Source organism: Amphiura filiformis, chromosome 18, assembly GCF_039555335.1.
Source record: "Amphiura filiformis chromosome 18, Afil_fr2py, whole genome shotgun sequence".
NCBI classification, from domain to species: Eukaryota; Metazoa; Echinodermata; class Ophiuroidea; order Amphilepidida; family Amphiuridae; genus Amphiura; species Amphiura filiformis.
Window position 1 is genome coordinate 41,070,005 of NC_092645.1, and position 18,518 is coordinate 41,088,522.

General features: G+C 35.9%; 1 protein-coding gene across 1 annotated transcript in view; it reads left to right on the forward strand.

Annotated features, from left to right (window-relative positions):
- The window catches only part of LOC140138676 (potassium channel subfamily T member 2-like), a 222,648-nt gene that overhangs the window by 141,431 nt on the left and 62,699 nt on the right, over positions 1-18,518 (forward strand). Inside the window, 4 exon segments of the mRNA XM_072160422.1 lie at positions 7,434-7,623; positions 9,341-9,505; positions 13,144-13,280; positions 14,990-15,053. Coding sequence (XP_072016523.1) covers positions 7,434-7,623; positions 9,341-9,505; positions 13,144-13,280; positions 14,990-15,053 — 556 coding nt within the window.

An 18,518-nucleotide genomic window follows, 5' to 3' on the forward strand; every position in this document is an offset into this window, starting at 1 on the left:
AGCTTGTTGTAGTAGTCGACTTTGATGACTATACTTTGTTTGGCTTATAATTGGCAAAAATTACTTGGTTTATGTTACTGCTCGCGTCAATATACATTAAGCCATATTATAACATTTGCTGAGGAGGACGCCCTCACTGAATTTTTAAAATTCTTTTTTTACATGATTATATTGTACTTTATTAAACCAATATACCCTGCAAAAATCAAGTCTCTAGGTGCTGTAGTTTTGTCAAAATCCAAGATTTTGAATAAAACGATGGAACCGGCGTTTTATTATTACGTGGAATTATTAGTCGAATGCATACACGATCTTCATAACACACAGTACGTACACGGCGTGCGGGACGGTGATATACACAACAAAGGGTCGTACCATAACATGACCGAAGGAGTGGTACGTATTGGCGACATGTGCGCTGGTAGTAAATTCCAATTTTCTTTGCTTTGCCGTAGTTGTTCAGCTCAAAAGGGATATATATCTGACAGTAAAAGCTAACATTTTATGGCAAAGAAATGCAAATCTATTTTGTTTGAAAATGTTATAATATGGCTTTAGTCCCAATATACGCTCGCGTAAATTTACAACAGCACGCACCACCAGTCACGGATTATGTAAAGAGCAGCTAGCGTAGGAGTGCACACCATTCTGATGATTCTATATCAATCCATGATGTTATGAGTCTTCACCAATTTTAAGTCAAATAAAGTTTACTGGAGGTCTTCAATGAACTGATTTTAATATAAACCAAAACAGCAGGGATGTGATCTCGATGAAATGCTGATACATATGAAAGCCAGTCTCTTAAATTGTATAGTCTTTCTTAATCCTTTCTTTTAAAGTGCAGTGCATCAAATATTTTACACTATTCAGAAATAACCTCATATAAAAGTATCTCATATGTGACACGATCTGGTCATGGGGGCCAAAGACGGCAAATTTGAAACTGAGATAAAGGTAAAAATATGGAGTAAAAAACAATAAAATAGACATCAAAAAACTTCACAACTTTAGAACCAAGTATGCTAGACCATTGGTGTTTTCAGTGAATGATAGCCTATTGTATGTATAATGTAATAATTACAGTAACTCAATTTTCAAAAATGCCTCCTTTGGCCCCCATGGACAAGATCGTGTCACATATATCGTATTTATGAGCAAAATTAGAATATTTACAACAGTATACAGTACAGTATAAACAAGTGTTATTGAAAGACCAAATTATTGGCCAATTGACCTAGATATTTAAACAGCGATTGACATGCACAGGTCCTTTGATCTCCAGTCTTAACCTCTGCCAGAACAATCTCTGCCCTGGTCTATCTTGTGGCCATTTGAGGTACTCCTTCCTGCACAGAAGTTGTCTGAGCCTCATTGTCAATCTGACCTCTGGGATGTCTTCCAATAACACTAAAACTAAGACATCCATATCATCATCAAGTAGTCTCATCTGGGCCATCTGCATCTCCGTGTCACACCAGTTACTTTCCACAAAGCTTGGGGATAAAACTAAGATGGTTTTGCGACTCTGTTTAATGCTATCGCAGATATTGTCTATTATGGCATGTCCTGGCATAAAGTCTCTACTCTTGATACATAGTTGCATTGGTTCAGGGTCATTTTCCAAGTTGGGTTGCAGGTCATTCATGACCCAGGCTTCATCAGCTGCAGATTGTTCATTGTAGGCAACATAAGCATGGTAGTCTAATTGCAGCTCATCAAGATCATCATTGTGGTCAGGTTGTGGGTGACAATGTCTATAGATTAGGAAGAGTTTGTACTTGATGTGCCAACGATAATGAATCAGGAGAAAAATGATCATACAAAGAAGTAGAAAAGATGCAATACCAACACCAATGTAAAAAGCTGTATCTGGTATGCAGTCTAAGTTGATGGAAGTAATGCTGACTCCTTTCAAGGATTCTGGTATAGCACAATCATATTGTCCTGTTGTGAATAACCGTGTAGTTGTATTAAATAGAATCCATTTTCTGAATGGATTGATGTTGCAACTACAGTGGAATGGGTTATTGCTCAAATCTAGTATGGTTAGAGTAGTTTCAGAGAGTAATGATAATGCGACAAGAGTTATTAGATTACCAGGAGCATTGAGAACCTCCAAGGATATCAGCTTCTCAAGACCTACAAGAGATGTTAGCTCATTTCCAGCTATATCCAGAAATACAAGTTGTGGATATGCTTTAACAAATTCATCCTCTATAGCTGAGATCTTGTTGAGGCTCAAATCCAAATATTTGAGTGCAGGGGCATTGAAGAAGAGAATGTGTTTGACTGATGTGATCTTGTTGTTTCCTAGTTTCAGAGATTGTAGAGAAGAGATATTGATCTGAAAGAGAGGCCCTTGCTCTAGACTTGTTTGTTGCAAACAGCCTGATATGTCAAGTTCTAATAGTTTGGTGCAATTTTGAAGACCTAGAGTTATAGGAAATCCATGTATGTTGCTGGTTCTTATTTTTGCTTCTTGCAAATTTGGATATAAAGTGCAGAGTGGTAAGTATATAGAGTTAAAAACAACACCTGTTACAAATATCTGAAGTAATTGCAATTGATGTATAGGTTCAAATGAGCTTTCCTGAAAAGTCCCAGGCCCTGTAAGAATTAATTGTTGGAGATTGTGAAGAGAGTGTAGCCACTTTGTAGTGTGGCCATTATAAATTTTGGTATTTTCTAAATTTAGATAAGTTAATGAAGCTGACACAGCATCAAATGCATCCAATGGAATGTCACCAGAAATACTGTTGTACCGTAGGTCAAGATGTTGAAGAGTTGCAGGCTTCCGGAATACTTCCAAAGCTTTTGAAGGTACCTCTGTTATGTCATTGAACTTTAAATCAAGTTTTTGCAAAGAGTTCAGTTTGTAAAATGCATTTTCAGCAATGTAATTGATGCTATTGTATGCAAGATTTAATTCCAGTAGATTGGGTACCCACCGAAAGGTGTAATCTTCTAGTCTTGATAGGCTTTGTACATTCAGTCCAAAATATGTAAGAGATGTGTTCCACTTTTGAAGGATTTGAAAAGAAGTTTCATTAACAGCTGGTAGATATAAAGCATCTGGTGAACTAAACAAAAGCAAAGTGAGTGGACACCACAGGTATTCCAGTGCATGATATACCTCAAATAAAGTGATTAGAATATCAAGATTGGTAAGTGGTGCAAAAAATGCTGTATTGACGATTGCATCATTGTCAATTTCACCATTGTCATCTGTCTCTGGTATTACTGTGATAAATGTAAAGGTTTCTAATAAGGTTAGATCAGCTAGAGGATACAAAGTGTTATTCTTTATCCTTGTTATATGTGCTGGAAGCACAACTTCTAGAACTCTCAAATCTGTCAGATTCTGGAAACCATTGAAGTCAATAACTCTCATATATACATCTTCCTGAAAGAATGAGAAATGTTCGAGTGAGCTAAGTACTGCTATTTGTTTGCTTGGTATAACTGAAAACCTATTGTAACTCAAATCAAGGAATATCAATCTTGATAAGTCTGTGAAAATCCCTTCTGGTAAAGTGATCAGCTTATTGTTGTCTAAGTACAAATCTGTTAGCGAAGAAAGTCCTCTGAATGCTGTGGAATATAACCAAGATATCTTATTGCTGGTAAGCAATAGTCTTAGCAATGCTGTTAACTTCACAAAGGGTGCACCTGTTATATTCTGCAAAGAGTTATGCCTCAAATCCAATGTCACTGTGTGATTCCGATTCAATACTGGGATATCAGTGAGACTTCTGTTACTGCAATCTAAGAAGACTAATCCATGGGTCTTGCAGGCTAAACTTCTAGTTGGGTATTTTTGGGGTAGAGTTTGTGATGCCAATGTGACAATGCTGTATAACCAGAGAAAAGCAGATGCATATAAGATGAGGTGTGTATACGTCGCCATCTTGAATGTTGAATGTGTAGAAACATATTTATACCATTGTCCTTCCTGTGCAGAGCAAAAGCTATCGTGGCCAATAATAATATTCTTCTCGTTGCTTTGTTAGGATTTAATCTGCAGATCTGTGAACTATTTAAATAATTGCATTTTGTATAGAATCCATAGTGTTACTTTTGAAAAAATAGTATTTTATTAGCTTTTACTTTTTAAATAGATCTCTAAAAAATATATTCTCTATAAAGAGAATTCAATTTTCTTTCGAATTACTTCATCTTTGATGGGGACGTATTTGGTTAGATAAGCTGTTTAATATATCATATTAGCTTTTACTTTTACAGGTCTTTTACATGTTTATGTCAAACTGTAGATCAGTGTCACTAAATGTTTGATTTATTACTTTCAAATCTTTTGCTGTAGTTCAGATGTTTGCTTGAGCCTGTGTATTTTGATGTAGGGAGAAAGAATACCAATGGTTTAGTTTATTCTGCAGTTTCTAGACCATTGTTTTATTCAGGGAGTTCTTACTTTTGTTTCCTTCAACTTGTATAATAATTGTTACAGTTTCAATTTCAATAAGGTGTGGCTCACTGGTATTCGGTGTGTCTCACTGGTATTCAACATAACTTTTATCATGTTTTAAAGAATAAAGCTAAGGCCATATCGGTTTGAAATGTCTTACATTTAATTTAAAATTAACTGGATAGAGAGTATACCTAAAATGTGCATGTTATTCAGTCTGCTCGGTTTGCTGCCTTCATAAAAGTCTACTTTTCAAAGCATAATAATGTGTAGTAGAATTTAAATATTTAAATATTTTTGTTGGATTGAATCAACATTTTTGATGCTAAACAAAAATCGGATTCAAACAAATTCAGCAATATTATTGTGAAATTGAAATACAGACAACAATGCAGAACAGTAAAACATGGTACTTTGGGCAATTCCAGTTGAAATCCATACACCCCCTCTGAAAGATATGACCTTAATCTCCCACACATGGGTGTGCATCTCAAATGGAGTCACCCATTCAGGTAACCCCATTTAAAATGCACACTCCCTGTGTGGAAGATTAAGGTCATGTCTTCCATAGGGGGGTGTATGGATCTTAATTGGAATAGCCCATTGCCTCCTTTGGCCTGCTTAATAGCGGTTATCCACTTTACTCATGCGTGACTTCTAACAAAAGGCGCTTGTTCCCGTAGTATTCCTCATTCAAACCAATTCAATGCATGACCTCGGAGTTACCTGCATTACTTTGGTGGGCTATTTTGAAACAGTGATGGCTGCACATGCAGGTACTTCTTTTGAAAGTCTTTAAACAAGGTATAGCAGTCTCTGATAGGATATGCAGCTTATAGAACACGGATAACCTCTATTTGATCAGGCCATATCACATAATTTTTAAGTACTGTTGTTGTATGTATATGGTTGATTAACCAAGTTATGTATTTCTATGTTTTTCTTTCCAGTATTATAGTTGGTTTCTATGGTGGAATGCATGCTGATTGTACTAGCAACATTGGTGTACTGTATTGTCTGCTAATTGGTGTCTATATGGTGAATGATTATGGTGTTGCACTTGCATTGTAACCCCATTAGTACTAATGCATTTCTTACAGAGTGCTTGATTGGTTAATTACATCATATAATCATCTAAGTAACCAATCAAAATGTAGCTTTAAAATCTCATGACAACATAAAGCTTAATCCCTTCAGTCCAATTGACTTTTCTAACCATACCTCTGATTGGCTCAATACATAATGTAGCCCTTTTTGTAACAAATCAAAGTAGTTCTTAGTGCCCATGCACTTTAATGCATAGCATTATTTTAGTGTGTCCTAGATTAGTTCTTGTAGCTTCCTTTAGACAGTGAATCAATAAGCCAAATCGCTATTGTAACTTCCGGTTTTTTAGGACACTTTGCCCTTTGACCTATCTGGAAAATTCAGAAAAATTCGGGTTTTGTGCGTACAAAAATATAATTTAAAACGTGTTACTAGAATAACAACAAACTTAAAAACATTATTATTAAATGAATTAATTATTTAAATATTTTTAATGATAACATTATGACAATAATAAATAAATTATTAATAATTACAGCAATTTTCCCGATAGGTCAAAGGACAAAGTGTCCTAAAACTGCAAAAACTGTCCCACAATGCATTGCAAACTTCCCATGCCGATTGGGCTTATTACCGTAAACGTTCGCCTAATGGCGCTATGGGCTCCCTTGACATAACTGGAATTTTAGACACTAACTAAAAGTGTCCTCCCATAAAAATCCCACCAGGAAATGAGGCTTATACCCTTATTTCTTGTTGGGAGTTTTAGAGGAGGGAGCTCTCTATTTGTACATGAAATTAACTCCAAGGCAAAGGAGTCATGGTGCGCCATTAGGCGAACGTTTACGGTATTTGATCATAAAAGACACATACCATTTCACCTAATTACTGCCTATACATTCTGCTAACAAGTGCCCTTCCCTCGGAGTGCTCTGTATGGATTTTTAGTCCCCTGTCAAGAATTGGAGAAGGGGCTATGGAAATACTAGGCATCCATTTGTCATGCAGCCTGTCCCTTCCTTTTCAATGTAGGCCTAATATCTCTTGATCCTAGCAAATCAGCTCCAAAAATTTGATTTATCAGGAAAGCTCACATGTTGAAGAACATACACACTGCAATTTTGATCATATGTCTACCCGGTAAATGGTGTTGGCTTTCCCGTAAGAGCTGGCACTCTTCCCCCTGCCAATGCCCCTGCCCTTGCCCCTCTCCTAATATACACCACTCTATTAGTTTCTTTGAAGTTGTGAGTTTGCAGTGTTGATTTGTTGCATTAATTTGCTGTATTTTGCCCATTTGCTGCACATTTAGTATGTTGAGTTTTATATTTTAATTTGTAGTATTTTTGCCCATTTACTGTAAGTTTGCTGTGTTGATTTTTTTGTCGGCGTTTGTAGCATTGTTCCCATTTTCTCTTTGAATTAATTAAAATCATTATTATTATCACATACTACAGGCCAATGTAGTATGAAGAGTGTATCATATCATGCTGGACATAGCCACTTTGGGTGGGGAAAATTATGTGAAAATGAACATAGACAATTCTGGCTCTAAACCCTCATTATGCCAGATTGCCCGATTGTATTGACCATAAAAAACAATAGTTAGGGAGCGATCATTATTTACTGACGAGGGGGAATGGGCATTTTGAGGGGGAACCCAAATTTTTTTTGGGTCTTGAGGGGAACGCAAAATATTTTGTTGAACCAGGAGGGGGGATTGTTAAGTTTTAAATGGAGAAATTCGGGAAAACAAGGGGGGAATCCAAAATTATTTTTTTTGAGTGGACGCAAGGGGGGAACGCAAATTTTTTTGTTGATATCTTTTCTAAAATGCCCATTCCCCCCTGCCTGCCATAAATAACGATCGGTCCCTTACACTTTAGTCCATATTTCATGTATTTTCTCAGATTTTTGATAATAAATTTTACGTGGTATGTTTTTTTCCTATCCATTACAGTATGTGTGGTGTAGAGCATCTGGAGAGGGCTGACTCTAAAGAAGACCATTTTGATCTATTTGAAGCCATGTACTTTACTGTTGTGACATTCTCAACCGTGGGTTATGGTGATCTCAAAGTAGAGATCTGGCCATCGAGACTATTCATTATGATTATGATAGGCGTGGCACTCAAACAAGTCCCTTTACAGGTAAGGATACTTTGATCTCTTTGAAGCCATGTACATATGTTTTTTATATAAAATGCTAGAGTGAACAATGGCCCATGGCCCAAGGAGTGACACAATTAGAGAACTTATATAGGCACCTAGGCACTATAAAAGACAACCACATGTGCCAATCAGTGGTTCGCAGCAGCTTAGAAACAACAAGAGTGATTGGGGTACAGTAACTAAGGCAATAGAAACAAATTAGTTTGATCTTTCGATCGACCATCGATGCTTGGTCGATCCTTATTATTTATGAAATCAATTAATTGACTCTTGTTGATTGTGATAACATATTAATCTTACTAAGTTTTGGTATTGTGCAATATAAATTTAGCATTAATTCTCATTAATTAGTTGTTAGTTCTTTAATAACAAGCATCGAAGCAGCATCGACGGTCGATCCAAAGATCGAACTAATTTGTTTCTGGTGCCTAAGCATCAGACACATGAAATGAGATGCTTATGCACTCTGCTCTTGAAGGATGGTGCGCCGTTGTCAGTTACGTCTCCAACTACTCCATCTGGTAGGCTATTCCAAACATGAACTGCAGTGTGGGTGAAGGCCCTGCCAGTAGATATGGTTCTAGAAGCTGGTACTGTGAGAGTATGGCAAGGCATGGACAAGCTGGAGCGGGTAGCTTTTCTGACTACAAATGGCTTTAGTAGCAGCGCCTTCAGATCTGGTGGGCACAAGCTGGTGTGCATTTTGTAGAGGACTGTTGCTGCAGCAACTTGATGTCTTTGATGGAGAGATGTGATGTCGCTTCCTCTTTGCTCACACCTATGATTCGAAGGGTCTTCGTCTGGATAGATTCTAATAATCCTAGAGTGGTGGCGCTGGCACTCATCCAAGACAGTGACATTCTCAACTGTGGGTTATGGTGACCTCAAAGTAGAGATCAGGCCATCTAGTAGACTTTTGTGTAAACATGACAGCATGCAACCTCATCCATGATTTGTTAGACAATGGATGAATTATATAGGCAAGAATTGTCATTCCATATTGAGCACAGTGACTTGCTCGTTTGTGAGGTACAAGGAGCACAAGGGGGTATTGATCATTGCATGTAGGTCTATCAAAATACAGATTTTGTCCCTGACTTCCATTGTAGCACTAGTTTCTAGTGATATTTTAACTAAAGCTTTAGTGGTGAGATTCATCTAATTGTGGCTAGCAAATAGTAGAATAGCCAGGGGGGCAGGGGGGAGTTGCACCACTGTAAGAACTTTTATACTTTTTAGCCCATTTTTGACCATTTTTGTCACAATTTGCCACCTTGAAAGTTGCCTTGCTCCCCCTGAAAAAGTCCTGCTGGCTAAGCTACTATTGGCGGGCAAGGCATGACTGACATACAGCTACCCTACATGTATTTTGCTGACAATTTTAGAACAGTATCTTTAAACTTAAATTGTCCCCATCGACTGCAGATAAAGCATTTTCAAATTTTCTTTAAAACATTTCAGAATTGTAATTTTTCATGACCATATTTGGAATAAGCATGGAAAATGCATTAAAACAAGTACAAACAAGCCTAGTATTGGTTCAGTAGTTCTTGAGATAGGTCTTGATATTTTGGGACTTTTTATGTCACGTATGTTGAAACCTATGGCTAGCATGCAGAGCATTAAATGCCCAGCTCCCACTTGATGTTTGTCTCATCCACCAATATTCTATATTTTCCCCCCTTTATCCATCTAGTTGGAAGGTCTGGCTTATATTACCATCATGAGGAAGAAACAAGGTGGCACTTATAGCCGACACAGGGCACAGACAGAGAAGCATGTAGTCGTATGTACTACCACCATGCAGTATGATCTCTTCACTGATTTCCTGAATGAGTTTTATGCGCATCAACATTTACAGGTAAGGAAATAAAAATTCCTTTAAAAAAGGAATGGGGCGCCCAATGGGAGCTTTGATGTGATGTGCTGGCGCCCCCAAAACAAAATCCACACTCAATATCTTCTGCAGGGGGGGAAAAAAAAAAAAAAAGAATTTACGCATTGGCAGCTCCATTTGAAACTCACTCTCCCTCAGAGGAAGATTCAGCTTGAATCTTTCTCAGAGGATGTACACCAGGCACAAAAAGAAACTCGTCAGTTATATTCATCCTTGCTGTTCAATAACTTGATAATTTGGGAATATTCTGAAATATACATTTTGTTAATTGGACTTTGCTTTCTCATTTGACACCCTGTTCGTGAAAAGCGAACAAGAATTGACCAAGATATGCGCTCCAAAGCCTCAAACCCCAAAATCAAAAGTTGCATTTTCAACGATTTTCAATGCTAACGCATCGTTGTATTGCACACAAGCACCATAGGCCAATCAATAAAGCACACAGTGTAACAGGCACAATTGAATCGTTAAAATTGCAACTTTTCATTTTGGGGCTTGAGAGTTTGGAGTCACATATCTTGGTCAATTCTTGCTCAATGTTCACAAACAGGGTGTCAAATGAGAAAGAAAAGTCCAATTAACAAAATGTATATTTCAGAATAATCCAAAATTATCAAGTTATTGAACAGCAAGGATGAATATAACTGACGAGTTTCTTTTTGTGTCTGGTGTATATGAAATTCAAATGGATCTGCCTAATGTGTTCATTCCATTTGTAATTCATGCTCCCCTGTGGAAGATATTTCCAAAATCTTCCACAGGGGTAGTGTGGATTTTAAATGGAACAGCCCATTGTCCTTATCAGATCAACCTTAATCTGAAAACTTTGTAAAAAAAAGTGGTTTTTTTTTTTTTACTGTAAAAAGAATACCACCCTAATTTTGGAATTCCAGAAAAAGTTTTTTTTCAAACTTTTGACATCCTAAAAAGTTTTTAAATCAGTTTCTTCACAATTACAAACTGTTTTAACCCTAACAGTAATAGCCCATTGTCCTTATCAGATCAACCCTAATCTGAAAACTTTGTAAAAAAAAAGTGGGTTTTTTTTTGGTTTTACTGAAAAAAAGAATACCACCCCTAATTTTGGAATTCCAGAAAAGTTTTTTTCAAACTTTTGACATCCTAAAAAGTTTTTAAATCAGTTTCTTCACAATTACAAACTGTTTTAACCCTAACAGTAATAGCCCATTGTCCTTATCAGATCAACCCTAATCTGAAAACTTTGTAAAAAAAAGTGGGTTTTTTTGGTTTTACTGTAAAAAGAATACCACCCCTAATTTTGGAATTCCAGAAAAAGGTTTTTTTTTCAAACTTTTTACAAACTGTTTTAACCCTAAGAGTAATAGATACCACAAAATACCACGATGAAAACCACTGCGCATGCGTGAATCCCAGGTTCTGCGATGATGCAATCACCCTAAGTGTTATATTGCTCACGGAATCACTGCCCGGGGCAGCGTAACCCGTGTAGCTACCAGTACGTGATTGTGTGCTTGGCATGCGGGGGATCTAAGGTTCGAATCCTGGGGGTGCCAAGTGACTTCTTTCTTCATCTTCTCTCCTTTTTCGTTTCTTCTTTAACTCCTGATAGCAAAAAGCAGGGTTGGGTGTTAGGGTTAGAAAACATAAGCAAAGTGGTATACAGTAGGGAAATCTCCCAATTCATAGCTTTTTGGGCTATTTGTTAGGCTAATTAGGCTCTATGACCTTCAAAAATAATTTTACAAAAATCAAACAATATTTTTTTTCAGGCCTATGTGATGTAATCAAACAAATAGGCTCTTCCCGTTGAAATCTATACACCCCCTATGGAAGACATTGCCTTAATCTCACACACAGGGAGTGTGAATTTCAAATGGGGTTACATGAATGGGTAACTCCATTAGAAATCTATACCCCTTTTCAGGTCATGACTTCCATAGGGGGTGTATGGATTTCAACTGGAATAGCCACATTTGACTTTGACTTTTTAGCTATTGAAATGCAAATTTGGATGGAATTTTTATCAGCTCAGTTGGCAGGTAAATGATTAATCTATAGACACATGATAGTCTTTGATTCAAGTTCAGAATTGTGGTTAATTTGGTAAAGTATACCACGGCTGTTTGATGTATATAGAATTGGCTTCATTATTAACTAAATGCAAACTATAGATGGCGCTATTTATCCTAAATCATATTTCTTTGTTTGCATGGGTTAGGTGATTAATACCGCCATTAAAACAGCTGGAATAGGTGAAAGAAGCGACAAGGAAATTTTATAAACTTATTTTATCAAACAATAAAAGGAATAATTTGTATTAAAAGCTTGAAAGGGTAATTTCCAGTAACTAAATAGCGCCACCAATTTTATCATTATTATATCCGAAAAAGCTTTAAAAAATACTATAAAACTGAACAATTTTGTAAAGAGGGAAATTAAAGTTGAGAACGGCCTTAAAAGTATCTGTATACATTAGCACGATATCACTTTTAGCTGTTTAAGCCTAAAATCTGGTTATACATGATGTTTTGTTTGAAAAACTAATAAATGATCCCATCAAACAACCGTGATACCAGGAGGAGTATAAAAGGTTAATTTGCAACAACAGAAGAGATGTAGAAAGGAAACAGAAAAGTGGACAATTATTAACAAAAACAAGGACTTAACATCCAAAGGGGAAATGTTGTTACTACAAAAATGTACTTATTTTTGTGACTTTTGTTGAAAAATTGGTTGTTAAAGACATCCTTTTTTCAGAAATGTTTCCCTTAGCATGTGCAAGCAATAATTTGACAAGTAATGGGACATGGGGACAAGCAACTAAATATCCTTACTTTATACTGTTAGAAAAAAGGATAGAACCTAAAAAGGTTCTTGAGCACTCCTGTATGTATATAGAACTTTAACTGATTCTATGATGAATCAAAAAGGTTCCGGAGAGGGTAGGAAGAACCATTTGATGGTTCTTTCAATTTTCAAGAACCCATTTCTGTTGAGATCTCTACATACAGGACAGCCAAGAACACATTTTATGTAATTGATATAGAAGCTTATATGACAGTCAACATTAATAGGTAAATTTTCACGGGAAAATTTTCTGGACATGTGACCAATGCGTATCAATGTGAGTGTAACCTCGAGCCTGATCTCTGACCCCCGGCGGTGACCTCGCTATTCAAGTCTTAGTAATTTTGAATTGGAATAGTATTTTGACCGCAATTTTGATAGAAATTTGTGCATTGCAAATTTATTGAATATTATGTTATCTTAATTTTTTCACTATATCATGAAAACGTAATTTCAAAAATATCTATCTACGGAAAAAATATTTATCTACGGAAACTCTTACCATAACATTATTAACTTGCGACAAGTAACTTATTTGGCCTAAAAGGAGGAATTCTTCCTATTCAAATACATTGGAAGAATACCCGCTGTGCTCGGGGTCACATTCCATAATGCTAATATGTCTGCGCCCATGGGTGTCACGTGTCCAGAAAATGTTCCCGTGGAAATTTACCTATTGATTCTGACTGTATGATTATGTTAAGTCATTCATTACACAAGCAAAACTTGTTCTTTTCAAATGACTCATTTGTTTGTATGTTTGTTCGTTTCAGGATTATTTTGTAGTGTTACTATCACCATGCGAATTGGATAACAACATGACGGCATTAATGCAAGTGCCTATGTGGGCTCAGAGAGTTATCTATATACAAGGGTCTGCTCTTAAAGACCAGGATCTCATTAGGTGCAGGTATAGTGTCTAAAACAGATGTTATTAACAGAGGGTGCAGTAGTGTAGATGGGACTTTTTCAGAAGGCGAGAAGGGGGAAAATTTGGATAAAAATGGTCAAAAATGTAATAACAAATACATAAAAGGCCCAAAAATTTTTGGGTGGTGAGTATCTCACAAGGGGCAAGACATCTAACAGGGGGAGCTGCCCCCTGGCCATGTCACTGGGAGGTGATTTGCGGGATAAAAGTTCCAAAGGGGCGAGATTGTAAAATATTTTTAAAAGGTTGCAAAATAGTGCTGATCCACTACCAAAAATGACTTTACCGGGACAAACACACACAAATTGGCCAAATTTGAGTTTAAATGGGCCATAAGGAAGAGGTGCATTACAAAATTTGGTCAATTTGTTCCGGTATTTCGTGAAGTGAAATTTGAAGGAGAAAATCTGTGCCCAAAGTTGTAGTGGGATTTTCAGTGACTTTTCAGTGTTCTAACTGAGGTGGAACTGGTGAAAATTCCAAATTTAGGGAGAGGTAAATGCCTTCATGCCCCCAACCCTGTGGCACTCTCTCTATGAATAATGTTTTGAGCATTGATATTGACAATATCAATGCTCAAAACATTATTTGTGATCGTGGATGATAAATTGATGCTGTGTGTCTTCGATTGGATAAGTGCATTTTGATTGCAAATGTCCTTCAAAAGCAATATGATTAATTTCAATTTTTATCTTTAAAATGATAAACAACAATTTGTCCTTATACAAATTACATTTCAAAAATATTTAAATTATTGCAATGAAATCGTTTTAGTCCATGAAATGAAATTAATTTCATTGATATTATGTATTAGAACTAGTGGTCAAGTGATCTTGTATATTTGGTTGTCCTTTCACTGTAATTTTGATTTGATTTTATGATTTTAATGATTAATAATGAATACCAAAACTCTGAACTAAATCAAAAAAGGCAATTGCTCCTGTAGATTATGAAGATTAACATTCAACCTTGACAAAATGGGCTATTCCAGTTGAAATCCATCCACCCCCTATGAAAGACATGACCTTAATCTTCCACACAGCATGTGTGAATTTTAAATAAGGTTACCTGAATGGGTGACTCCATTTGAAATCGTACACCCCCTGTGTGGGATATTAAAGTCATGTCTTCCATAGGCGGTGTATGGGTTCTACTGGAACAGCCCAATTTTGTTAATTATTTTTTCATGTTCGTTCCTTTGTTGTTCTATGGGGAGCCCGTAGGACTAGTTTACTATTTGGATACCCATCTGCTGTATTCTTTTGTCTTTGTATGTTGTTATTTGTAATGGTAGAGAACTGAAATAGATAAATAAACAAATGTTTGTTTTAATGATACTCAATTCACTATCCATCAACAGGCAAGTATTTATAAGGCTATTTAACAGTGTAGTGGTTGTATGCAGTTCGCTCAAGCATATCGATATACCAGTCCCTTACCTTTGTTGATAAACATTGAGGTCAACTCATCTATACAAGCAATACAAAGAAAGAAAGAAACAAATCTTTCATATTAATAACTATTATTTGAAGAATTATTGACTTTCATGTACATTCAAAGCAAATGCAGCCTACACCTAATTCTGGTAAAACGGGACAAATAGTTTGTTGATAAACTACCCAAACCAGTAATGTATACAATACTTCTTAAAATGGTGTGTTTTCATTGGTTTTATTTTTGCTGTTCAGAATGGATGATGCAGAAGCATGCTTTATTTTATCACCAAGGAATGTCATGGATAGATCAGAAGCCGTGAGTAATTTTCCGAAAATTTCTTCGTAAAGTGTCCTCTTTTTGTCTGTTTTTGTGATAGGTATATGGTAATCACTAAGTTGACATTATACTTGAGTCACTAATCTGACCAATCAGATGGATTGTTATATGCTAGTTTGTAAATAACGATCCATTTGATTGGTAAGAAATCAATAGCTTGTTTGTGACAACTGTTTTATATGTTCAGCGTCACACATTTTTGTGAACCTTGTGCTACATTGGAATGCTTGTGTAATGAATTGCAGGTGTATATGTTTTTTGTTTTGTTGTCTAAATCAGTTGAACTTATTTTTTTTTGTTAAGGTTTAAAATATTTATTTGATCTTTTAAAACTGTTATTAACTAGTTCCGTTAAAATTTAATTTTGTTATCGTTTACTCAAAATACTGAAATAATAATAGTAATAACTGTCAGGAAAATTTCTGTCCATCCCGAAATAACAAGGTAAAGTGAAAGAAGCCAAACTGGCTATTTTGGCCATTTAACATTATTTCTATGGAGGACTCTAAATATGACATTTTATCAAAATTACTCTGTTGACCCAACAAAGACAACAAATTAAACTGATTCCATTTAGGTGTAAGTTAGGACATACATGTGTAAACATTACAAATATGTCAAAAAATCAGGTTTGAAAAACAAATTAGCCAATTTCATATCATAACAATCATACGAAATGGCTGGTGTTTCGGTTTTGTCAATTGCCGTCGGACTATTCCAGTTGAAATCCATACACCCTATGGGATGGAATGTCCTTAACTCTCTCCACGCAGGTGTCAACTGCAGACGACAAGCTTCAAATTTTATTTTAAGAATTCAAATATTTCAGAAATGTACATTTTCATGACCATATTTGAAATCAGTATGAAAAATGCATTAAAATGAGTACAAACAAGCCTAGTATTGGTTCAGTGGTTCTTAAGATATCTCTTGATATGTTGAAGAAAAAAATCTCTCAAAACTTGGGCTTTTTGTGTTGAAGGCTATACATGCACCCATATAGGTAACTGCATGGTAATCCCATTTCAAGTTGTTGCTTAAGGGTTGTGGCCTATACTCGCCCTCAAAATGATACAAGGCAGCCTTTAGATATTTTGCATCTGCAATTCTTCTTCACATTCAAACTGTCATTAATCTCCACAACCAAGTTACAGTTCAATCCCTTCCATGCACACATGTTGTAAAATCAATTAGTGGTTATGATGTGTGCATAGCAATGTCAAAGGTCATACAAATTAGAAAGGCCCTGAGCTTTTTTTGCCAGGCTGTTTGTAGGACAGATTCAGCAGCTGCAAGGTTATTTTTGTCCCCAGTTATTTAAAAAATAAATGTGCAATTTTGTAAAAAAAAAAAGAGAAATATATCAGGTTTATGTTTTTTCTTGTTTATTTTTTATCGTCAAATCCCATTTTTAAAGCATGTCTATAATAATAAACTTGTTTCTTTAATTAATAACCTTTGAGCAAGTTCTTTTCCATAGATGAAAAAATATAGAGACCATTCACCAACAGGCAAAGTCCCCAGGGCAAAGTCCCTGTGTGTTGTATGCTGAGAATTCTTGCATATTCATGAGGGCTGATCATTCTATAATGTGTGTCTAACACATCAACACACACTGTTTGTGGTTATCATGGATCTATATTAGGATTTACAGTGTGCAAAATAATTAAGGTACCAGTTATGTTCACCCCTGTATATCCTAAACAAAGACAGATATGTCATAATTGGAAACAGAGGCCAATAGCTGCATCTTTTAGCTCAGATTTAAGACCTCATCCATGTAATTGTTAAGAAGACCTCTTCCGTTGAAAGACACAATGATCCAAAAACACAGGAAGATGCAAATTCAAAAGTTGCATGCTCTCACAAAGCACACAAAGCATTCTCAAACAAGAGAACTAGCACTGTGCTTTCCAGTGATTAGCACATTAAAACTAGCATAGTGCTTTCATTGATTAGAACATAAAAGTGCAAGTTTTGACTTTGTTCCTTCCTTACATTTAAGATCACCGTTTCTTTAATACTGGGTAAATTTCAACAAATGAGGCCTTAAATCGGGTCTAAAGCGTACCGGTATTGGCTGCTTGTTTTATTTTGACATATTTGTATTTGTTTAGGATTTATAGGACTGAACATAACTTGTTCCTTAATTATTTATGCTCTGTATTATCAGCTATATGGTACCTTGACATACGTTGACGTGATGGATGTCAAGACTCTACTTTGAAAAGCTGTGCGGTAACATAGGCACAAGATTGGTGTAGTGTTTTCATATACATGCTTCATATAATGATTAGCTGTTGATGCTGGACTTGCCACTGTTTGTGAATTGTTTTTATATTTTTTGTCTATGTTCTTTACACTGAATGGACATATTTTTTTTTTTTTTTCTGATACCGACCAAGTACAACAGGAGAGTAAATAATTTACCCACAATACACCTGTAATTTGGCTTTGTTTTATGAGCACTTTTTGATCTTGATCCAAATTTTGGCATGACACAGAGAGCACTCTTCATATTGCACAAAATGTCCATGTTTTCTATTCTGCCAGGGAGTTCAGTTAGCAGTGTTTCTGATTTTAAAAAGACCTGACTTTTGTTATTTAAGGCATGGGGTATGAGCGTTTGGACAGTATTTATTGTGGGACATTAGAGCACATCAGACATATCGAATTGCATTCTGAATACTGAAGAATGTCCTTCTGATATCAAATAATTTTGATTTTTTGAAATTTGCAATGCAATACACATTTTATGGCAAATGATTAAAAATTGATATTTTTGATATTTAACAGTACTCGAAGTAAACTTTATAAATCTGATGATTTATTCTTAAAGTGTATGTAGGTGGGATGAAAAGCCGATGATCATCAATTGAAAATTGTGACCTTTCGTATTGAAGATATGGATTTTGTTTCCCAAAAACACTAACAAAATTAGGTCTTTTGGGGAAAAAAATCCATATCTTCAATATAAAAGGTCAAAATTTTCCTCCCAGCTACATACACTTTAAGAATATATCATTAGATTTATAAAATTTACTTTGAGGACTGTTAGGTAAGCTGACAATATTATTTATAAGGTTTCCTGCAGTAGAACGGACGCGCCGCATCTATTGTTTTTTATACCGCAGGCGCATTGACGACACAATTAGTTGTTATCAGCTAATCTGTTTTATCACCGAAAAGTGTGAGACTGATCAATAAACACCATCGCATCAACTCAATACGAAGCCTACTGCGGTAAGCTTCCAGCACCGATCTATTTACATAGGCCTACCTAAAGTCACTGATTTGAAAATGATCTGATCGCCGATACACCTCCTGATTCAATCGCCGCCCCAATTAACATTGTTTGAGCATTCAATGGTATAATGAGCTAATCTGTTAATTCTGTTTACCACTGAAGTGTGTGAATTGTTCTCGATTTACCGGGAACGGGAC